Source organism: Kogia breviceps, chromosome 12, assembly GCF_026419965.1.
Source record: "Kogia breviceps isolate mKogBre1 chromosome 12, mKogBre1 haplotype 1, whole genome shotgun sequence".
NCBI lineage: Eukaryota > Metazoa > Chordata > Mammalia > Artiodactyla > Physeteridae > Kogia > Kogia breviceps.
The window spans coordinates 97,960,037-97,984,406 of record NC_081321.1 but is presented as its reverse complement, the minus strand read 5'-3'; the positions used below and the strand labels follow the sequence as shown (position 1 = coordinate 97,984,406).

Sequence of the window (24,370 nt, the reverse complement as noted above, 5' to 3'; positions counted from 1 at the left end):
AGCCCCCATCCAGTGGATGCAGGGGGTGCTGGGCACCTTGCCAGCCCTGGCTGAGAACTGCTGGGTGACAGGCCCCGACCACAGGCCACAAAACTATCCTCTTCCTCGCTGAGCTCCAGTGACAAGTGCCCAGCCTTCCTTCTCCTCTTTTTTTCTTTTTTTTTTTTTAAATCGTAATTGAATGACAACATTATATTAGTTTCAAGGCCTTCTCCTCTGTAATGAAACGTCCTCAGAGGTGGAAACCTACTTCCTCTTTCAATACTGCAGTCACGGGCTTCCCTGGTGGCGCAGTGGTTGAGAGCCCGCCCGCCGATGCGGGGGACGCGGGTTCGTGCCCCGGTCCGGGAAGATCCCACGTGCCGCGGAGCGGCTGGGCCCTAAACCATGGCCGCTGAGCCTGCGCGTCCGGAGCCTGTGCTCCGCAACGGGAGAGGCCACAACAGTGAGAGGCCCGCGTAACGAAAAACAAAAACAAAAAAAATACTGCAGTCACCTCGAACCTTGAATATCTCCAATTCTGGGACCCGAGGGGACACGGGACAGAGTAGCAAGGGGACAGGACGTGGTGGCCTTGGGACAGGCAGGCCAGGGTGACCCAACCCCAAGCACGCCTGGCAACCTCTCTGCCTGTTTTCTCAAAACGTCAGGTCCCCAGGAAGGACTTAATGAAACGATGAACATCCGGTTCCGAGGCCGGAGCTGGGCACACGGTGGGCTCCTCGGACTCAGCCACAGACCCAGCCCTGGGGACAAGCCACCCTCTGTCCCTCACAAGGAACACGGCCGTGGGGCCCAGGACGTTGGGTTCTAACATCAGGAAGGCCCTGATACAAGAGTGTGAAAAAATGGGCTCTCTTGCACACCCACATCCTACGGCAGCAATGACTTACACGGTTCACAGCCAAAAGGTGGAAACGGCCCAAGCGTCCACTGATGGATGAACGGATAAACGAATATGGTCCATACACACAATGGAACGTTATTCACCCATAAGAAGGAAGGGAATTCTGACACATGAATGAGTCCTGAGGACAGCATACGAAGTGAAATAAGCCAGACCCAAAACGGCAAACCCTGCGTGATTCCACTTGCAGGAAGTCCCTTACAGTCAAATTCACCGCGACAGAAAGTAGAATGGTGGGTGCCAGGGGCTGAAAATAGGGGGGAATTATGGGGAGTCAGTGTTTAATGGGGACAGAGCTTCAGTCTGGGAAGATGAAAAAGTTCTGGAGATGGAGGGTGGCGGCGGCTACTCAGCAACGTGAACGAACTTAATTGCACTGAACAGCGCGCTTAGAAAGGGTTAAAACGGTACATTTTATGTTATGTGTATTTTACCACAATTTAAAGGAAGGGGGAAGAAAAAATGGACCCCTCCCAACAATACTCCAGTCTGGAGGCCAGCCCTGCACCTGGAGACAGGCACCGTCTCCCTGCCGCCCCAGATCCCAGGAGCAGACCCCACGCACAGCCATCTTTTGATGCCCAAATCCTTAGCTTAACTCTGTGCAAGAAGCAGACACGTGTTAAACATCTTCACGAGCAAATGACTTGGAGACGCACCCCGCCCGGCCCCGCTCCCCCCGCTCCAAAGACCCCCTCCGGTCACTCAGTCCCGCTGAGTAAAACAGACCAAATTTCAGCAATTATTTTTACTCCATGACAAGTTACAAAGAGTCTTCTAACCAGCAAAGAGCTTTCCAAGGCAGTAAAGGGAAGGAGGAAAAGGGGATTTTTCACAAAAGTCCTCGCATATTCTAGAGGCACGTACGTGAACTGTGCGAGGGGGTGTGCGCAGCAGCCGTGGGCCCCCCTCTCTGGTTTCCTGGGCCAGCGTCACAGAAGGAGGACAGAAAGGCCAGGGAGGTCCCTTCCGGTCAAGGCCGTCTGCCATGGTTATGTTCACGGCCGAGGAAGAACAAAAGACCCGGGTTTCATGTGAGTGGAGGGTGGCACAGGTGGGCTTCAGGGCACACAGGTGGGCGCCACGGAGGTGCGTCCTTACTGGGAGCCCGTAGGTCCTCCCAGGAGCCCCAGAGCTGCCACGCAGGTCACCCGCTGGCCTGGACACGGGCCGTGGGCCAGAGCAACTGGTGGCAGATGGGGGTGTGGGGTGCAGAGATGAAGAGATGCTTCCAGGAGCCCTGCTGCCTGGTCTCAAAAACAGGGAGCGGGGAGGAGAACAGGAACGACATTTTCAAAGCAGAGAAACTGGGTCACATAAAAACAGAGAAATTTCCACACCGCCCTTGCAACATCAAAGAAAACACCTAACAGGGCCTAGGATCTCTGGGCTTTAATAGATGAGAAATGCTCTCACAGCCCCACCCAGACGGCACATTCCACAGGCCGGTTAAGCATAAAGCCCAGAGGAAAACAAGGAGGGTCTCAGACCACAAGCCCAGGGTTCGGATCTCTCTGTGCCACGTGCTGGCACGTGGCCCCCAGCAAGTCCCTTCACCTTGCTCAGCCTCGGTTTCACCGTCTGGAACGTGGGGGTGGCAGTGGTACCTACCTCACTGGGGCTTCTGAGGAGTAAGTGAAGTTCATCCCAGGGAAAACCAGGGAAGGCTTCCTAGAGGAAGCAGGAATCCCGGAAAAAGGGCCTCTGGGACTCCACGCAAGGCCCAGCTCTGATTAGAGCTGGGATTCCGGAAGCCCTCTGTGGCCGCCACGTCCATGCTGAACTACCGCGGGGTTCAGTGAGGCCTCTTTGGAGCTCTGCTGTTGTTCAGGGCCTGGGTTCCCTGAGGGACACGGCCCCTGCACTGAGGAGCCTTCAGGTGAAACCTGATTATGGTCTTCTGAGGGTCAGTGCAGGCTCTGGAAGGAGGGGCTCCCCTTGGACCACAGCTTCTCCCCGAGGACCCCACTCTGCCAGGTCAGTGGCTTTCCCCTCATCCCAGGAATGTCTTGGTTTTGAAAGTACTCGTCCATTCGCCAGGAAGTCAGACACTCCAATGACGGGAAATGCCAACTATCTTGTGTCACGGAGAAAGATCCAGGGGCAGCTGGTGTGCACGGTGGGTGTGGGCGTTCAAAGGACCTGGGGCTCGATGTGCTGGGGCCGAGGATTCATCACGGTCCTAAGTGTCTGCCCTTGTCCAAGCGAAACCCTACAGCCGACGTGTTCCCAAGGCACCCAGGTTCACCCGCCCGCGGTGACGCGCTGGGCCGTGGGCCACACGGGGACGTGGGGGTGGCGAAGTGCCGCGAGGGAGGGAGGGAGGCTGGAGGAGACCCAGGGAGAGCGTGTGACAGCTCCAGTGCCCCTCTGGGGACAGCCACGCCTCGCTCAGCCCCGGGGCGCAGAGTGGGCGACGCAGACCGCGGTCGCCAGATCTCAGGAGCTTCCCAAAAATGCTGGAAATTTTGGGTTTTGTGTAGAATCCCCCAATTTATCGATGTGAGCAAGTAATTCAAATTCTGCGGGCCAGCCAGGGGCCACCGGTTTACAACCCCCGGTCGCAGTAAAAGTCTAACCCACGTCCCTGCCTGTCAGTGGGAGAGGGCCACTAGCGTTTCCTGAGCACCTACTATGTGCCCGGCACCTTCTCTGTCTTCTGTTCATCTAATCTCCTCACAAGTCTGTGAGGGAGTGGCTGGTCCCGGCTTGGTCAATGCTGGGCCAGCGCCTATCAGATGTGAAGGCATCTGATATACCCCAACCGTGAGTCCTAGAGTCAGGACTGAACCCAGTTCAACCTGGTCTTCACTCGCCATGCTCAGCTGAGTCCTACCCACCTTCAAGTCTCAGCTTGCTGGCCGCCTCTTCCAGGAAGCCATCCTGGGTGCTCCCCTCCCATCCCAGGCTCCCCTCTACCCAGCTCACATCATGCAGCCAGCCCGGTAACTACCTCTTTCCTGGACTGTCTGCCCACACCAGTGCTAACTCAGCTCCTGCACACAGTAGGTCTTTATATCTGAGGGGAAGCGCAAATGAAGGGCTTAGAAACTGGCAGCCAGTCTGCTCGTTTCGGATCCCGGCTCAGCCACTGACAAGCTGGGTGATGCTGGGCAAGCTACGTATTTGCTCTGTGCCTCGGCTTCTCCATCTGTGAAATGGGGCCTGATACGGCCCAAACACACAGAGCAACGTCTGGCATGCGGTACTTGCTCAGTAAGCGTCAGCTTCCAGCTTCTGCCAAACAAAAGGAGACGCATGTGTTTCCAAAGCCCGTTCTCTTTCCATCACTGCACCCAGAGACCCGGCAAGGTTTAAAGAACACACCACCTCTCCTGATTGCAACGACAAGCGCATAAAAAGGAGGAAAGAGAATCAAAATCTAAAACCCCAAACGTCTCACAAACAGCCTGCCGTTTATACCCCAGGTCGAGCGCAAAGGTTCCAGTCTTGATTTTTTTTTTTTTAAACCTTTTTCTTTGTATGGGTTTCGTTTCTTTATTTCTATTTCATTTCTTTATGCCCAGGCTCTTTCCCCCTCAGAAAAAGGCTTTCAGGCAGTTTTTTTTTTTTTTCTTTTTACATTATTAGGAAAACAGAACTCTGAAAGCAGGCTGCTTTAAAAGAGCAAGGCTACCCGCAAGGGAAACACAGATGGGAAAACACAGAGTCTGCTCTCTCCATGAGGGGTGCCGGGGCGGGAGGGAGGAATCAGCACGCACCCCCTGCAATGATGGGGTGCGGAAAGCTCCCTGGGGCTCAGCTGCGGGGGGTTCAGCGAGGATAAAAGGGCCGCATGGTGGGTGAGCCACTGCCCTTGGAGGCTGAAGCAGTGACAGCTCCAGAGAAAACCCCAACAGAAACAGCCCTGCTGTCCCCACCAGGCTCCACAGCTAAAAGGAGAACTTGGCAATGGCAGGAAAGCTGCCTCAGTTTTGGACACTTAACCAGCCCTTTTCAAGACGTACCCACTCCCAGTTACAACTGATCAAAGAAATGGAGTGGTCCTCAGAGCTGCCAGGAAAAATAAAGGAGGATAAAGGAAGGCGTGTTCCCCACGCGAGTTCACGGCCCCCAGACCCCTGCCCCCTACCACCACCCCACCCCGGGCTGGGGAGGGGGAGCTGGGATCAACTCCATGTGTGCAAGAAGGACCTGACAAAATCTCTGCTAAGTGACGCTTTCCAGGCTTCCCCGGGGAAGGGAGAGCTTTCTATGAATCTCCACCACCCATCTGCACTCGGAGGGATTGCATCTTTGCAGAAGTTACAATTTAGCAGAAAAACTAAACTCATCAGCCATGAAGGTCTTCCTAACAGAGCAGTTCTTCTAAAAATAAATCAAACAGTACTTCATGTAAAGATCTCACAGCTCAGTGGAGTGAAAACAGGGCGCAAATAAGATCTCAACAAGAACAATGATATCCACAGACCGGACAGCCGCGGGGTGATGCTGCAGGACAACCCTTCCGGACATCCAAAGACAAGGTGATCAAAGGACCTACCAATCACAATTCAAACGCATCATCCTTGTAAAGGCCTCGAGAAGGGAGGCCTGGCCCTTCCCAGGAGGTCAAGACTCCAGGCTCCGTCTCCCAGCTTCCTGGGATTGCAGTGGATGGAGGACTGCATCCTGCCCAGGGTAAAAGGCAGGGAGGGCTAACCGCCTTGGAGACAGCAGCTGCCCTTCCCGACTGGGATGTGGGGAAAGAGTGAACTTACTCTCAGCGATCCATGTAGCAAAACGTACACGAAAGAGCCCCTTAACCTTTAAAGTGGCAGACCTGGTATGTTTTTACTGAGGAAGAGATTCTGGCCTTGCCACGGGGATGCCAGCCCATAGCGTCGGTATGTATTTCTGTACGTTTAACTCACTGTAATTTCTCGGCAGAAGATGAGATTCTGAACTGCTCTGACAAGACCACAGGAACAAGAAAGCACGTTGACTGTGAGGGTCACTGAGCCTGGACATCTGATTTATGGCGCCTGCTCTGCGGGGCCACGAGATTCCATGCCATTTCTTGAGATGAAATAAGTTGAGAGGCTAAAATAAATATGTGAGCATTTCAACAAGGCAAAATGCAAAGGAGGTCAACAGGCGTTACTGACCCCACATCATGAGCTGACAGCTAAAGATCTGTCCCGTTCAGGCGGCAGCAAGCCTAGGGTTTCACAGGATGCCGATCTAACGAACACTAGGTTAAAGGCCAACAGAGCCGGCCCTGGTGCTGGCGGAGCCTGGCACAGGGTGCAGACATATGGAAGGAGGTGTCCTGGCCACTTCCAACCAACAGCCTGTCCTGGCCCCTGGCACAGAGAAAGCTCTTGAGGAACAAACGTACAATAATTAAGTGCAATACATGTGATGGTGTTGACATTTTGGGGGCGGGGGGGCTGTGCCACACGGCATACAGCATCTTAGTTCCCCGACCAGGGATTGAACCCATGCCGCCTACAGAGGAAGTGCAGAGTCCTAACCACTGGACCACCAGAGAGGTCCCGGTGTTGATTTTTAAAAAGCAGGTTTCAAATAATACAGCAGGATATTTATGTAAAATACAGAATCAGAAGACTCAAAACTGGGAATTCCGTGCCAGTCCAGTGATTATGACTCTGAGCTTCCACTGCAGGGGACACAGGTTCGATCCCTGGTCGGGGAACTAAGATCCTGTAACGCCTTGCGGCACAGCCAAAAAACAAATCAATAAATACTTTTTTGCAAAAAAAGAGAAAACTTAGAACTATGTATTTTTATGTGTACACAACTAAATTCAAAGGGAAAGGAATGAAAGGATGTGCGCCAACATGACAAGAGTAGCATCACGTCTGCGGGAATGAGTGACGGAAGGAAAGGAGGAGCTTGGGAAGGCTTTGTCATGACTGCGTTCATACGTTACTTGTGAACATTAAAATGAAGTTAAAAGAATAGACAACAAATAGATGCTCTACAGCAGGGACCCAAGGGAGGTGACAGCCAGTTCTACAGGGAAGGAGACCAGAGGGGGCAGCAGGTGAGGCTGCCTGTGGAGCTGAGCCTGTCCCGAGGCACTCGGCCCCTGGGCAGGTTTCTAAAGGCAGAGACGCAGGATTCAGAGCCCAGGCCGTGAGCCATCCAGGCCTGATGGTCCGTATCTGCCTTAGGTGAAGCCTTGGCCTGGAAGCCTCAGACCCTGGGCTTCCTTGCAGGAGGGTCTGCAGGGAGAGGCACCGTGTGTCTGCTGCAGAGATCCCAGAGGAAGTCACAGAGGGCCACACGGGCCACGCCCGAAGCAGTGAGTTTGCGGCGTGGAGTCCCTGATCTCCCCCAGGCAATTCCATCCTCACCTCCAAGTTCACGAACACCGCTGCTTCTGAATGCAAGGGGCACCCACAAAGCTCAGGAGTCGCCTCTCCTCGGGATCATTTTAGCCCCTCCGTGCTTTTACTGAGCAGGTCAATCCATAGCATCTGTCTCAGGTGACGCCGAGGCAGTGCGGTGCCGCCCGGGTGTGCCTGGGGAAGTTGTGTGAGCGGAGCCGAGGGCCCCGCGTCCTCAGGGAACCCAGCACGGGAGACCTGCAGGGTAGGAGAGGACCAGCTCTGGGACAGCACCCATGAGCGACCCCGTCACCGTGGGGACCTCCCTGTCATCTCCCCTCCCATCACCAGCGGGAACCAGCCCGGGCGCCTTGGCTAACCATTCACCCTCCTAAACACTCAGCCCAGACTCCAAACGTCAAAGCACTTAAGACTCCCGGGGGCTCGCGGGCGGATTCTTACGAGGGTCCAAGACTCGGCATCGTTAACCGGCCCCTGGGTGACCTTGCTGCTGCTAGGCCACAGACCACACCTGAGTAGCAACAACTGAGAGGGCATTCCCACGCCCCTCTGCTCCGGAAACCCAAGCCGGTAAGCGACGCTGTGCTCCTTTTAGAGATCGACACAGGGGCCACGTTTCAGCAACTCCCAACCTGGCCGGCACCCGCCGCCGCTCCGGTATTCAAGAAGGAAGGACTGGGCGCCCACCTCACACGCTATCATGCGAAGCTCCCACGACAGGTGAGCTCTTCCCTAAAAGACCGAGTCACACGTGTCCAAGCCGGCCCAGCTGGTCAGGGATAGCTCCACCCCACTTGAGGCCTGTGGTACCCCAAACTACACAATCTCTCAGCTTTTGGTGGGATCAAAGGGAAAGCACAGACCGTTTCCCGCCTGTGGGGAGAATCCAGAATTTCATTCTTTCTCCGTGAATCCCTGTTTATCACTTTTGAGCCAAATGCAGAGCTGCCCTCTCGGCGGTAAAATAATAAATGCGTTCAGCGGCCACCCTGGCTTCTCCCAAGACCCTCTAGTGTAAAGGGCTGGTTCCCATGTCCCGGCAGAATGGGTTCGACGGCAGAAACGGCTCTGGGACGGAGGGGAGGCTTGGGCTTTTCCCGGCGGCGCTGCCAGCCTCGGGGGACACGGTGACACCCTAAAGGGAAAGAGAAGCTGGGAGAGGGAACCACACATCACAGCCCCGACCACGCACAACGACTCACGCACAGCGATAACTTGACGCTAGGACCACCGTGTACGCAAGTGCAAAGAGGAAAAAGGCAAAAGGACCGAGATGCCAGACCTGGGACCAGCCTCTGAAGATTTTGCATCTCGTGTCCTGTCCTTCGGGCAACCAGGGGATCTCTCACCAGAACAGCCAGCCGGCCTCCTGCAGACTCTGCCGTGGCCTCTTGCCACCCCGAGCCAGCCTCTCCCCTCCGGCAGGTGAGCAGCTGGGCTCTGCTGTGCCTCCTCCCCGGCATCCATGTGCCCTACCTCAGGCCAGACAGGACTCAGCATCCCAGACCTCAGCCAGGGGGCCCACTGCACTCTCCAGAATACAGTCAGGGGTGGGCTTGGCCTAATTAGAGCCAACAGAACGAGGAGAGTTTCCTAGGAATGCAGAATGACAGGCACTCTTTCCCTCTGGCCTTGACCCAGAAAGGACGCAGGTGGAAGCTGCCCCGTCATCGTAGCGGCACACAAAACCTGGAAATGAAGGCACTGGGCCCACAGAGCTAAGAGGACAGAGTTTAGCCAAGCCAGCTGTCTGCTGGATCAAGCTTTACCTGAGGCTGGAAACCTGTGGACCTTTCTGTCAAGTGAACCAATGAATGCCATTTTGTTCTTAATCCACTCTGAGTTGGGTTTTCTGTCATTTGCAGACTGAGGGTCTGGCTGTCACTGCCTGGTATAGAGCACCCCAGAGCTCCAGGGTAAAGCCCAAACCCCTCAAAGTGGTACCTGAAGACTCTTGATGAACAAACCCCACCTCTCATCGACCCAGATGCAGCTCCCAAGCTTCTGCATCACCTTTCAATGAGGCCGTTCCTTTGCCCCCACTATCCCCGCCACCTGAAATGCCCTTTTCGTTATATCTAGCCAATTCCACCCGTTCCCCAAGATTCTTCATTAAAGCGTTCTCTGTAACCCCACCCCCTGGGCAGCATTAGGGCCCTTCCTCTGGGTTCCCACAGCTCCCTGTGCACGTGACAGCTACAGACCCTTATCCCCCCGACAGGAAGTGGTGGGGTGTGTCCTCCGCCCCGCCCCCGCCGAGCGGCCAAAGGCTGATCAAAAACCCAGCAAAACCCAGCACGTGACAAGCATCCGACAAACATTCAGAGAATGAGTAAATGACCGGAAATGCGTTTACGCAGGCAAAACGGAGCAGAAGAGAGAATTTAGGTAAGAGACACAAAGTCAGAAGCACTAGAAACAGGCCCTTCTTGCAAAACATTCCACCTCCAGCCACTCGGGTGGAAAAAGAGCATTTCCATTAAGGCCTACATTAGCCTGGCCGTCGTGGGTCACCAAGAACCAAGTACTGCAATGGGGCCGTGCGGAGGGCGAGGCCTCAAGAGGAAGGACTCGGCTCTGCAATTAGGGACTTAGTGGGACACGCTGCCTCTGGGGCAACATTCCCAAACCTCGCCCACTGGAGCGAGTTCCTGCCAGCCAGGGGCAGGGTGGGGGGGGGGCACCAGGAAGGAAGCGATGCCCCCCGTTCCCCGGACACCGGGTCTTCCGAATCCCAAAGGCTGCTTAGGTCTAAGTATGGAAAAGGCCGGGGCTCAGAAGCCAACATCAAACAGATGGTTCCCTCCCACCAGAAGCAGTCCTTTTCCTCCCCTTTGCCCTGCGTGATCAGAAAAATGTGAGAACCGCAGAAAAACGAATTGTCTGTGGGAAGGAGAACAGGAAGAAAGACTTCTAGGTGATCCTTCAACGTCAGGTTTACCAAATAAACCACCCAGCGAGCAGAAACCAGGACACCAGAGGGGCCCCGGGCTTCTTGCTCAAAAAAGAATGACTGATCCTTTAGGGACGAGTGATGATTTGGTCGGTTTTTCAGATGGAAAGCAAGTGGGTCAACTTATTCAAGTCACCTCTCAGAAGGCATCAGGTGGAAAGAATCCCTCGGGAGCCTGAGACAGGGGACCGATCTGCGGACGGCCCGGTGTCTGCTCCTGGTCTCCCCCTCCTCCGATCCACCCCCAACAGTGTCTCCAGACTTGGCCCCCAGAACGCAGGCCGCGGGGTCACTCCTCTGCCCAGGCGCTGTCCTGACACTCCACCACTCCCAAAACAAAACCCACACCCTTCCCCTTGCATCCCACCCCCTCCTCCAGTGCAGAGCTCAGGGCCAGGCTCGGTCACCCCTCCGGGCCTTTGCCAGCCTGTGCCCCCTCCAGGAGCTCCATGTCCAGAGCCTGCGCCTGGAGGCAAAGCCCACGGCAAACGTCCCCTCTTCCGCGGCCCTGTCCCTCCTCCAAACCCCTGGCCCAGGGTCGCGGAGGGTGCAGACAGAATAGCGGAGAGAGGGGAGGCTTTAGGAGGACTATTACAAAACATCCTGTAACCCTGGGCTTTAAGCCCTTCCGTCTTTCACCATCTCTCCTCTGCAGAGGGGTTAGAACCAGACCTGTCATCATGACAACTATTAACAAGATGGTGCATGAAGCAGCAGTCACGTGGTAAATGCTGGGTCTCTCCCTTCTTGTCCCACCACCCGCACCTGCGCTGGGCAACCGGAAGCGCTTGGTGTCCCAGAGTCACCCACTCGCCAAGTTTGCAGGCGCACCAGGCACGTGCCAGCTGCACGGTCAGACAGCCCCCGAGCTCCCGGGTTTACCAATCTAGCAGATGTGCGGACGTCTCACTGCTAGATTATAAACTCCCAGGAGGGGACTTCCCTAGCGGTCCAGTGGTAAAGAATCCACCTTCCAATGCAGAGGATGAGGGTTTGATCCCAGGTCAGGGAACTAAGATCCCACATGCCGCGGGGCAACTAAGCCCGCGCGCCACAACTACTGAGCTCGCGTGCCTCAACTAGAGGGCCTGCGTACCACAAACTACAGAGCCCACACGCTCTGCGACCCACGCGCCACAACTAGGGAAAACCTGCATGCCACACTACAGAGAAGCCCGTGCGCCGCAACAAAAGACCCCGCATGCCTCAACAAAGATCCCGCGTGCCACAACTAAGACCCGACGCAGCCAAAAATTAATTAAATAAATAATATAATAAATCTTTTTAAAAGAAATAAAAAAACTCCCAGAAGGCAGAGCTCAAGTCCTAATCACCCCTGTGTCCCCAGAGGTGGGCCCCGCACACAGAGGAGACCCTAGAAAAGTGTGCTCACCTGAACAGAACAGAATCAAACCAGATCCCGAAAGCCTGAGTTATCTGCCAGCGTCAAGGGTGAAACAGCCGAGCTAATTAACTGTTTGGGGTGACAAGGGGCCACGTATCCCCAGGTCACCAATTCTTGAAGAATCCATACGTTGAAACACACCCCCAGCAACTGCAAACCAGGCATATCGATCCTCGAAGATCCTGAATGTACAGCTCAGACATCACCACAAACATCTCGCCAGTCGCTGAGCACTTAAAACAGACACTGTAATGAGGCCAACAACACAGCCTGACCTGAGCCCCCCGACACCCGTCCTGAAAAGTGTGAAGTGCCCCCCAGAGTCGGCCAGCAGAGAGCCAGGCCAGCTGCCATCAACGGGACCAGTGACCGGTGTCCAGGCAGGAAGCTCAGAGTCTGCGGGAGGCTCAGAAGCTTTGCTTAACTGACAAGGAGTGAAATTGAAATGCAGCCGCACCAGAGGCAGAGGGGGCCGATCAGGCAGGGTCAGGAGAACATGCCTGTCCGGGGATATGCAAGGGCACCAGCCGCGCCAGGGAGCCCGACGGCCACCATTGTGCAGCGGGCTCTCCTGGAGCCCCCGGGCACGTGCGCATTACCCCACCCCTCAGACGAACAGCTGGACCGCACTCGTGAGGCCAGCGTCCCCCGAACCCTCGGGTTTTCTCAGCCCCCTTAGCTCAGGTTCCTGGCGATCACAGCACCCTGGCCCCACTGGTCCTAACCTGATGGTAGATCCTTTGATGTGAGCGCTCTGTCCCCTGGGTTTGGGGATGGCCCATTTGTCACATGTCTACCAATCAATCGTGCTGGTTCTAAGTGAGTCGATGAAAGCAATTTCAGTCACTGGTCATGAAAATCTATCATTAGTTAATGATAACGGGAAAAGAGTCTAGAAAAGGGGCATCTGCCTGTCAATGCAGGGGACGCGGGTTCGAGCCCTGGTCCGGGAAGATCCCACACGCCGCGGAGCAACTAAGCCCGTGCGCCACAACTACTGAGCCTGCGCTCTAGAGCCCGCGAGCCACAACTACTGAAGCCCGCGTGCCTAGAGCCCGTGCTCCGCAACAAGAGAAGCCACCACAACGAGAAGCCCACACACTGCAACGAAGAGTAGCCCCCGCTCACAGGAGCTAGAGAAAGACCACGCAGCTACGAAGACCCAACACAGCCAAAGATAAATAAATAAATTTTTTTAAAAAAAGAGTCTAGAAGAGGCAGAAGGTAGGAGCATAGGAGTGCTCTGCTCCCCTCTGCTCAGAATTATCAAAAAAAAAAAAAGCCACATCTCTTTTATATATAATAGTGTGTATCTGTTAATCCCAAACTCCTAATTTATCCTCCCCCACCCCCCGCCTCTTTGGTAACCATACATTTGTTTTCTATGTCTGTGAATCTGTTTCTGTTTTGTAAGTAAGTTCATCTGTATTATTTTTTTAGATTCCACATATAAGTGACATCATATGATATTTGTCTTTCTCTGACTTACTTCACTGAGTATGATCATCTCTAGGTCCATCCATGTTGCTGCAAATGGCCCGAAACCAACACAGTAGCGTAAATCAACTGTATTTCAATTAAAAAAAAAAAAGTCACAGTAATGTCTTGTGTTTGTCGGTCACGGTTCCGGCCCCTCGGAGCCGAGCTGTGTGATGCGTCCCACCCACGGGGAGATGCAAAGAAACCTCAACAGGACCAGCCCCATGAGGTTCACACCCTCAGAGAGAAGTGTGCTTCATAAGAGAAAACAGAAACAGCCGTGGGAAAAATAAGCCTGCGGAAGCAAGTTGGGCTGCTTCCTGTGCGGTGAAACTCGTATTAATTAGCCTGATCGTTACTGTCCTGTCGAATCCAGGCAAGCCCAAAGTGTGCTCTGCTGAGAAAATAAGAAGATTAAATCATTAAGTCATTGTAAGAAAAAGAACCGATTCTCTGTGCACCTGCGCCGAAACAAACGCTCCACCGGGAGAGAACTTGCGACTCGCAGGCGGGAAACGCCGGGAGCACGGCGCCCTCTAGCGGCGCATCTGCCCCCGAGGATGCGAGCCAGGCACAGCCTGCGAAGGTTTCATCTCAACGAGAGAATCTGCTGCAGGGCAGAGGGGTGCCTTCCAAAGGCAGGCGGCTTTGGGGGCGCTTGAAGCCACGTGCCCCTGGGGCTGGTGGCTCCACCCGGAATGGATGCGACACTCAAGGGAACAAAGTGCAAGGACCTTCGGGACCCACTGGGGTTCCCGGGGATGGGCCTTTGGAGGGAGGGCCCCAAAGGAGCAAGTGGGAGCCACAGGCACGTGGAGACTCCCTCCCTGCCAGCCAGGACCAAGCCAGGTTCCCCAGCCCCCGCCCCCCACCCCACTGTGCCCTGTTCCATTCCATCCCTTTCCTTCCCAGCCTTACCACGTTTGAGGCCTGCTTGCATCTGTGCTTCTAGATTCGTGTCCATAGCTCCGTAAGGGCAGGCAGGCAAAAGGCCTGCCTGTCTCCCCAGCTCCCTGCACAGGGTGCAGCCCACAGGAAGCAGTCAGTGACACGTGGCGAGTTAATGGTGAATAAATGAATTCATGAATGAATGAATGCATGTTGCAGAACTCTAACATTCCTTTCTGGTGTTTCTTTTTGGAACTCAAAAGAGCTATTTTCTACTTCTTTGGGGGCCTCTATGGTAGGCTGAATAATGTCCCCTGTGTCCCAAAGATGTCCACGTCCTAATCCCTGGAAACTATGACCTTACAAACAAAAGGGACTCTGCTGATGTGATCAAGTAAAGGATCTTGCGATGGGAGACGATCCTGGATTACTGGGTGGACCCGGTGTCATCACAAAGGTCCTTATAAGAGGGATGCAGGTGGGTCAGAGTGAGAAAAAGGCAACGTGACAACACAAGCGGAGAGAGATTGGAAGATGCAGGGCTGCTGGCTTTGAAGATGGAGAAGCCTCTAGAAGCTGGAAAAGACAAGGAAAAGGATCCTCCCCTGGAGCCTCCCGAGGGAGCGTAGCCCAGCCGACGCCTGGATTTTAGGACTTAGGACCTCCAGAGCTATAAGATAGTAAGTTTGTGCTGTTTTAAGCCACTAAATCTGTGGTAATTTCTTTTTTTTTTTTTTTTCTGTGGTACGCGGGCCTCTCACTGCTGTGGGCTCTCCCGTTGCACAGCACAGGCTCCGGACGCACAGGCTCAGCGGCCGTGGCTCACGGGCCCAGCCGCTCCGCGGCACGTGGGATCTTCCCGGACCGGGGCACGAACCCGCGTCCCCTGCATCGGCAGGCGGACTCTCAACCACTGCGCCACCAGGGAAGCCCTGTGGTAATTTCTTACAGCAGCCGCGGGAAACTCACGCAGCTTCGAGGCAGCCCCAGCCGTAAAGTTTAACCACCTGCCCATATTATCTCTGACTTTTAAAGTCGTGAGCAGACCGCGTTGCTATCAACGCAAAGAAGCAAGGAAGCCCTGCAGTTCCCCAAACACCTGGGCGAGTTCGTGGCCCCCAGGGGTCCACCCGACGCCTCCCTTCTCATCCCCCAGGAGGACCCCCGCCAGGCCTCGCAACCTCCCGTGGGGGGCCCGGCACCCTGGGAGCAGGCAGGCCTCGAAGAGCTCACCATGCATCACAGGGTGAGCTGTGTCCCCCAGAAAGACAAGTCCAAGTCCTAACTCCTGGTGCCCGTGAACGTGGCTCTATTTGGAAATCGGGTCTTCTCAGGTGTGATCAGGTTGAGATGAGGTCATTAGGGTGGTCACACTAATGACTGGTGTCCTTAAAAGAAGAGGGAGGGAAGACGGCCCCGTGAAGACACAGGCCGACATGGGAGTGGCGCGGCCGAGGGGCGCCCGGAGGCACCGGGAGCTGGAAGGGGAGGGCAGCATCCTCCCCGGGGGCCTCCCGAGGAACCGCAACCCTGCCGACACCTGGATTTTGGACTTCCGGCCTCCAGACTGTGAGAACACACTTCTGGGACGTCGCTGGCCGTCCGGACGGTGAGACCCCGCGCTTCCATTGCCGAGGACCCGGGTTCAACCCCTGGTCAGGGAACCAAGATCCCACGAGCCGCGTGGCGCAGCAAGACGAGCGAACGCACAGTGTAACAAGAGAAGACGAATCTGTGGCGGGAGCCACGCCATCTCTGTGCTGCGTTCCAGCGGCCCCAGGACACTAAGACCCCGGGCTGCTCCCGGAGGGCACCTGGCTGCACGGGACGGTGGCACCCAGCACGGCGTCGTATCACAACCATCACAGACAGCGACAGGCCCGCCTGGCACGGCGGCCGGGCCACCCACGAGCCATCCGCGAAGGCGCCGGGGATGGAGGGGAGGCCTGTATTCACCATACAGGCCCTGATGCGTTGACCTGCCGTCCCGTGGGACCGACGGGTCTGTGAGCGCTCCGGACCCGCGTCCTGCCCTGAAACGGGGCAGGCGCCTCGGCCGTCCTACCCCACGGGCGGTGCACGCTGGAGGGACAGAAGGGCACGCGCGTGGACCACCGAGCAAACGTGTGTTTCTGACCAGGCCTCTGGCCGGCGTGGGGTTCACTGACCCCTCCCGCGTGGAGCCAGTCCCACAGGGCGAGGTCCCAGCGTCCAAAACGTATCCCGGGCACCACCGCGTGTGGTCCTGAGCACCCGGAGGGCACCTCCGTGCCTCACCAGCCCCCCAGGGTCTCCAGGCCTGAACGAGGGCATTTCTGGGCAGACGGGCTGGGTGAGCTCCGGGCAGGCTCACAGGGTGAGGGCTGCGGGTCGGTGGCAGTGTCTACAAGGCCAGGGGTCCTCCTGGCTCAGCACCCTCGCCCCCCCGGCCCCGCCCCCCCGCAGCGCCCTCTCCAGGCCCTGCCCTCCGGGCCTCAAGGCTCCAACCTCAGGGGGTCTGGGCTCCCACCCAGGCTCAACCTCGCGTCCCAGTTCAGCACAGCCTGCCCTGCACACCTGCCGGAAGGGCAGCAGGCTGTTCAGGAGTTAGAAGTGAAGGATGAAGAAAGAGTGCTCCATCCAGACAATGGAATATTCTCCAGCGCTACAAAGAAATGAGCTACCAAGCCACGGAAAGACGTGGAGGGACCCAAACGCGTATTACCAGGCGAAGAAGCGAATCTGAGAAGGCTGCATACTGTGCGATTCCAACTCCATGACACTCTAGAAAACGGAAAACTATGAGGACAGTAAGTCAGTGGTCGCCAGGGATTGGGGGAGGGAGAGGTGAATAGGGAGAACACAGAGGATTTTTAGGGCCGTGAATACAATACACCCTGTACGTGACTGTAATGGTGGATACATGACATTATACATTTGTCCAAACCCATGGAATGTACAACGCCAAGAATGAAGCCTAACGTCAGCCACGGACTTTGGGTGACACCGATGTGTCAGTGTAGGCTCACTGAGTGTAACAAGTGCACCACTCTTCTGGGGGTGGGGAGACTCGGGGAGGCTATGTGTGCGCAGGGCGGCGAGGTATACGGGAAATCTCCACCCTCTGCTCAATATTGCTGGGAACCTCCTAAAACCTATCTAAGAAGTAAAGTTTATTTAAAAAAAAAAAAAAAAAGAGCGGCAGGGGACCCCTTCCGGGTCACAGGGGGTGCAGGTGTGTGTGTGTTCTGGGCAGATCCTGGGCACCCAGGTACCGAGGGCCCTGGAAAGAATGGTCAGTGGTCTCCGGGGGTCCTCCCTTCCTTTGATCCCCTCCTCCTGGGGTGGGAGGTCAGGTGGGGTCCTGGTGCAGGTCCTAAGGACCTCCTTCCGGCTCCGTGGTTCTCAGCCAGGGACGGTTTTGCCCTCCAGGGACAAGTGGCCGAGTCTGGGCACACTGGAGGCAACCACGGCCGGAAGCAGGGGGTGCTGCCGGCATCTGGTGTGTAGAGGCCAGGGGGGCTGCTCGACACCCTGCCGTGTCCGCCACCCCCCGCCCCGTGGGGAATCATCCAGGGCAAAACGTGCAGGGTGCCGAGGTGGAGAAACCCTGCTGGACCCGACTCGGGAGCCCAGAGGCTAGACAGCCAAGGGCTCTCGACACCGCACGGCCGTGCGGCACCCACAGGGAGTCCAGCACCTTCCTTCAGCACCGTCACACAGGTCGGAATCCCACGGCACCACGGCCTTACGCTCCCCACCTCCTGGGGTCAGCGTGCGGCCTAAACCCCATCCCGGCTGTCCTGGCTCTGCAAACCGTAAGCGCTAACTAAGTACAGCACGGGCATGCTTCAGCCTCAGGACCAAGGCGGGGCAGGGTCCCTGTCTCCAGAGCCTCCAGCCCCCAGGGAGCCCACAGGGTGGGTCTCCTTGGCACAGAGGGCGGCCTGGACTCCTCTATCCCTCCGCCTTCCGGCCCGGTATGGACACGAGGTGGAGGCCCGAGGGCAGGGGTGAGCCCCGCAGCCGTGTGCACCCACCTCTGTTATCTGTTCTGTGCCAGCCACTCGCAGACGCTAATCGCTCACGCACCCTCACGAGCCCGGCCGGGGGCTGCAGCAGGCAGCTGGGAGGCACGGGGGCCAGACGGTGAGCGACGCTCCCCCAACCTGCACCCCCTTCCCTCCTAGGGGGCGAGGTGCCGGCAGGGGTCCCCGCCGGTCTGCACCACAGGCCAGGATCAGCCCGCCCTGGTCCTCGATCCCTGGGGTTGCAGACAGCTCAGCGGCTTGCCTGAGGCCCTGGCCTCCCACCTCTGGTTGCCCTGGCAACTGGGCACCCTCCCTCCCAGGGAAGCCCCAGGCTCTGGCAGGGTGAGAGGCCTGGACACTGGTGACAGCTGGGGGTAGGCACGCACAGCCGGACCAGCCAAATGCGAGCCAACATCCTGAGCGGCCCGGACAGCTGCTGCCCGGAGGCTGCACCGACCCGAACACAGGGTCACGGAGCTTCGTCTGTCGGCCTTGCTCCCCCAGGCCAAGAGCGGACCACGGAGCTCAAAACCACAGGGCTTGTCCCAGCGGGGCCAGGCTTCCTTCGGTCCATCTGCCGGAAGCCCCGCCCCAGCTCCGAACGACCAGCCCCTTCTCATGCTTCCGGGAGCCCTTCCTAGACACCCACCCCTAAGTGCCCTGGGCCCCAAAGTCATCACTCTGTCATTTTATGTTTCAATAAATTGTCTGTCTCGGGAACCCTCCTACACCGTCGGTGGGAATGTAAATTGGTGCAGCCGCTACGGAAAACGGTATGGAGGTTCCTCAAAAACCTAAACGCAGAGCTACCATATGATCCAGCAATCCCACTCCTGAGCGTATATTCTGACACAAGTATAATTCAAACAGATACACGCACCCCTATGTTCAGAGCAGCACGTGATTCACAACTGCCAAGACATGGAAACAACCTAAGGGTCCATCGACAGATGAATGGATAAAGAAGATGTGGTATAGAGGGCGTGGAATACTACTCAGCCATAAAAAAGGAACGAAATAATGCCATCCGCAGCAACATGGCTAGACCTAGAGATTATCGTACTAAGTGAAGTAAGTCAGACAGAGAAACCCTGGAGTTGAGTCTTAAAGGAGCCTGGCCCGCAGGGCAGAGAGAGTGGGTGCCTGTCTCCATCCTCACATTCCCAGCGGGAAGGGGAAGTTGTTCTTTTGCCCTGGGTCGTCATCCTGTAGCAGGACGTGGGCTAACAAGCTGGGAAGAGAGAGGATGCTTCTGAAGTCCCTTTCAGCAAACTGCCAGCTCTTCATTCTCAAGTTCCCTTCTCTTGTCCCATTTCGTGCCTAACTTGAAGTCCCCCAACCCAGAAAGGCCTGCAGGGTGCGGATGGAGACTACGGGCCCGCACCAGGGAGGAAGGAAGTCTGCCTCGGTCAAGGGCCTGCCCACCGCACATCCTCACAGATGAGCCCACTCGGGCTCCCGGGGACAGCCGGGGACAGGGGTGCCACTACAGACCAGGAAACGGAGGCCAGACATGCAGGTGACTTGGCCAAGGAGGCAGCTAAATGCTGGCATTCCTACTGGAACCAACCTACCCAACTGCAAAGTCCTCTCCACAAAATAAAAGACGTGGGGAAGTCACAGGAGCTTACATCTTAGAAAGTTCTTCCAGGCTTGGATCCCGTAGGCAGGTAATTAGCAGGGAGGGGGAGGGGCAGGCAGCACAAAGCAGAAGGCGGCAGTGATTCGGAAGAAGAGGCAGCAGCTGATTGGCTCTCCCAGTCTCACTCTGGGCAGGGACGGACGGCCTCAGGAGTCCTTGATGGAGCAAGTGGGCTGTCTCGGTCATTGTCATTTTACTGATTGGAAAGATAACGTCAAGATCCCACGGGTAGGAAGGAATGGAGTTGGGGACCTATCCTGCAGATCTCACTAGTAGAGCAGCCAGAATAAATGCACATTCATTGACTTGAGCCCAAGCATAACTTCTGTGTCCTCACACGCAGCATCACCAGCCAGGAAGGAGGGGACAAAACACGCGGATGACGGATGACGAGAGCCATTCCAGAAAAGACCTCTGAGTACAAAGACAGAGCAGGGTGGCTGATCAGCAGGCTGGTGGGGTGGGGAGGGCAGGTGGCCACAGAGCCACAAGAGGGGGTGGGGCTCTCGGCTTGGGTCCCCGAGCTTTCACAGCCTGGGGATCCCTCCCTTTCCTAACAGAAGACTTAACAGACCTCCTCCTTGCATCAGCAGGTGTACTTTTCAGACGGCGAAAACACACTGCAGCACAGCTTTTAAATTAGTTTTTTGAAGTCCAAACAGAACCTGAGCAAACCTGGAAAACAGCAGTATATCTATGAGCAAGATCCCTATTTATTTGGCCCCCATCATTATTTCCCCAAGTGAGTTCCACGGACAAGGACGTTCACAGGTCTTGTATGAATTAAGCCAGGGTCAGGGGGCTGGAGGAAATACTGGGTGAAGCAGAGCTAAACAGGTGTCTTTTTCTGCAGGACTTCTCAGCTCCTTGACTGTGCCATGTAGCTTGTGATTCTCCCAGGGGAGGGTGGAGAACTCAGTAATCCACCCCCTTGGGAAGAAAATGCAAGAGGAACAAAGTCCATGGGAGTTCCAGTGGTTAGGACTCCGCGCTGTCACTGCCAAGGGCACAGGTTCAAGCCCCGGTCAGGGAACTAAGATCCCACAAGCCATGAGGCACGGTCAAAAAAAAAAAAAAGAGGAACAAAGTCCATCATAGAACCAGGAGAGCAGACAGGGTCTGCCTGTCCGTCAACCACCAAGGCCCCTCATCCCCCATCCCCACCTGGCACTGCCCAGGAAGGGCCACTTGGCCTGGTTCAATCACTTGGTACTTGTTATTGTAAAGTCTATCGTCCTCAAAGAGCTGCTCCGGAGTGTGAACTAAGATCCCCCCTGCATTCAGTTTCCTTATGCCCCTCCCTCGACTGCTGGTGTCTCCCCTAGAAATGTCCCCACACACCGACGTGAATGACCAAGACAGAAATCAGTCTGTGTCCTTGAAGGAAGGGCTATCTTGGTCACCTGCCAACCGGGGCACCAATGTCCCTTTCACCAGGCAGAGCCCAGGCAGGATGTGTGACCGATATTCCATCAGATGGGAAGGAGCACGGCGGGGGCCGTCTTGGTGCCAGAGGCACAGGAGCATCTGAATAACGATCGTCTCACCCTGTCCCCCAGCAGGTCCCAAGGAGATGGTCTTCAAGCCTCAAGCCGAGGTTAAGAGCTCCAGCTCAACTCCGACTCCCACTCCCATTTGCTGTGTGACCTTGGGCAGGTTAATTAGCCTCTCTGTGCTTTAGTCTCCTCTGCTGTAAAATAAGGCAGTTACGCGGACTGCACAAGACAAAGCACACAAAGAGGCTGGGATAGTCCCCGGGGCCAGAGAGCTCGGCACACGTCAGCCGCGCCGCTGTCCCCGTTTCACAGGCAGGAAAGCCAAGCATCAGAGGAACCACGCCAACTGCCACGATCAGTGCTAATCAGGACAGAGACCACCCGATGCAAAGCCCCTTCCACTGATGCTGCCTCCGAAGAAAAGGCAGAACCAACCTCTAATCCTCAACCTAGGCCCAAAGACCCACACGACCCACCGGAGCGCTGGAAACTTCATAGACGCTTCATCCTGCACACCAGGCGCCCGTCCACCTGGGCCAAGGGGGATACCAGGGCCCCCTTTTCCCACTGTCCTCACGTCACATCCTTGCCACCTTCCTGGGGAAAGTCAAAGGGCCAGCCCAGGCTCCATTCTGGTCTAAATGACCTTCCCCCATAAAGCAGAGAGGGAACAAGGGCTGGCCCGGGCTTCGCTTCTGCTGCAAACGACGAGAAAGAAACCAGGGAGCACTCACTGGTGAAGCGGGTAAGTGCAGGCGAGCCTGAGGCCAGCGGGGAATCGGCGGAGAGACGGAGACACACGCCAGGTCACAGCGGGGTGCGGGCAGGGATGCTGCCGTGACTTGCAATTCGAGGGAAAGGGCCCCTTTTGGGTGACTCTGAGGAAGGCCACAGGGGATCAAGCTGCCGGGAGGACGGGGTTGTTTCTACACGATAAGACACTGCTAATCACAAAATATTATTTCTGTCTTTGCTGCCAACGGCTTCACGGCAAGCTGCTCCCCAGGAAACAAACCCACAAGGCAAGAAGAAGGAAGGAAGGGAGTATCCATTCCTGTGTGTGACTTCAGACGTGTTTGTCTGGCTCAGCAAAAAGCTGAACAATAGACCCTGGCCTCCGATGAGGCTTCGATCTCGGCCTGGGCCTGGAGACCCGGCTGCCGGGCAGGTGGACGGGAGGGTCCGAGAGTGGACTCAACCTGGTTCCCTGTCCCAACCCCAAAGAGAACGCAGAACGCAGGCCCGCGTCCCCTCGCCGCATCTCCCGGATGCCGACCACGTCAGGAGGACCAGTGCTAAGGAGGAACTCCTGTCACCCCGTTTCCACGACAACAGAAATCGAATACCAGAAACAAAGCCGTACGGGAGCTGAGGCCGCCCAAACTGGCAGATTTGCTTCCTGTAGCACTGGCTTCTCAGGGTGGGGGGACAGAGGAAGAGGCTAGAATGGGGAGGGAGGGTGCAGAAGTAGAACCACACCCGCCTTTGCCCAAAACTCCTCCGCGATCTGGCCGCTGGACACACTGCCTGGCCCCAAAGCTGAACCAGTCGCCTATCAGCTGGGTGACCCGGGTGGGCCACCCATCTGTGCCTGCTTCCGTCGTCTATAAAATGGGGTTGATAACAAGGGGTTGCTTCAGGGATAAATGCACGTGTACGGTTCCCGGTGGGAAGCACTACTCGCTCCTGTTTGACAGTTATTAGCAATGCCCCCAGCTCCCGAGGGAAACGCGTGCTTCCTGTAGATGTGGCCTGAAGGACCAAGCAATCCCCAGGTCTGCTCAAGCAGGGAGCATGTGAGCCCAACAGGGACGCTGGCACCCGGAGCGGGCCCGCCACCAGCAGGGGCTTTGGGGCAGCAGGCAGTCACGGGACGTGGCCACCTGCTCCCAGCCAAGCCCAGGCGAAGGAATGAGCAGCACGGGATCCCCCCAGACTTGGTGCAAACCAACGGTAATCCAGAGTCGATCCCTGGGACCCGAGGCCGATACGGTCCCGAAGCTGATCATGGTCTAACGGTTCCTCTATTGGGGCCACCTGAGGAAGGAGCTCGTTAGGGGCGAACTGCATTCCCCCAAAATCCATTTGTTGGAGTCCTAACCCCCAGGACCTCAGGAGATGACGGTGTTTGGAGAGAGAGGGCCTATAAAGAGGTGACGAAGGTTAACTGAGGTCATACAGGTGGGCCCTGAAGCCATGTGACTGGTGCGCTGATAAGAAAAGGAGATGAGGTCACGGACACGTACAGGGGGCTGACCACGTTGAGGACACAGTGGGGACACCGTCCCTAAGCCAAGGAGAGAAACCAGCCCTGCTGGCACGCGGATCTCGCACGTCCAGCCTCCAGAACCGTGAACGAACAGACGTCTGCTGTTTAAGCCCCCCGGGCTGTGGCACTTCGTCACAGTGCCCGAGGACACGCCTCTTCAGCTCAAGCAGGACGGGGGTGTCCTGCGGGCGCTCAGGAAGCAAGACCCAGAAGAGCCACGTCCGAGACTGCCGGCGCCCCGCAGAGGTCTGCACCCAGAGGACAGCTGGGGCGGGAGCAGGGGTATCTCTGCACCTCTGCACCTGCCAGCTCAGCCAAGCAAACGCCCGGAGCCAGCACCCAGCTCCTGGGGGGCAAGAACAACAGAGGGTCAGTCACGAAAGGAAAACTGCCCAGCTTTTACAGGAAAACGGCTTGTGCTTAAAAAATTATAAAAGAATCAGGAGCCCCATGGTGTCATCTTAAAGAGTCAGGTTTTGACAATTTTAACTGCAGGGCAGCTCTCATTTCATTCATTCACCATCTATACATCCAGAGCCTCCTACCTGCGAGGCACTGGGGACTCCGTGATGCTGGGCCTGGCAGGCAAAACCCAGCTCCTTATGTGCCATTTTTAGAATAAAATAGGGGGCTGCACGTTCATTATTTCATTTGACCCTCATCACGGCCCCCTAAGGCAGCCAGAAAGAATTCTTATTACCACCCCCACTTAATGGATGACAAAACTGAGGCTGGGAGGGGTGAAGCAGGCTGCTCGAGGTCAGGACCCCAACCGAGACATGCTCTGTGCACCTACTGTGTGCCAGGCGTCACTCAAGCCCAGGCACAGCGGTGAGAGGACAAAGGCCTCTGCTTCGAAGTGGGAGAAAAGTCAATCAATAAGTAAATGTGGTATTTCAGAGGATGCTACGTGCTATGCAGACAGGCAAGGGGACAGAGGCAACACTTTACTAAGATAATTAATTCAGACTAAACCAAGCACAGGTTAACTAACTGTTTGGGTT

General features: G+C 56.3%; 1 protein-coding gene across 3 annotated transcripts in view; it reads right to left on the bottom strand.

The window, feature by feature from the left end:
• Nucleotides 1–24,370, bottom strand: part of PARVB (parvin beta) — a 103,485-nt gene that overhangs the window by 51,526 nt on the left and 27,589 nt on the right. The window contains exon 2 of one of the 3 annotated variants that reach the window (XM_067010418.1): nucleotides 21,832–23,712. The exons of the other annotated variants lie outside the window; for them this stretch is intronic. Coding sequence (XP_066866519.1) covers nucleotide 21,832 — 1 coding nt within the window. The 5' untranslated portion in view covers nucleotides 21,833–23,712. The remainder of the gene's footprint in view (nucleotides 1–21,831; nucleotides 23,713–24,370) is intronic. 3 annotated transcript variants of the gene reach the window in all.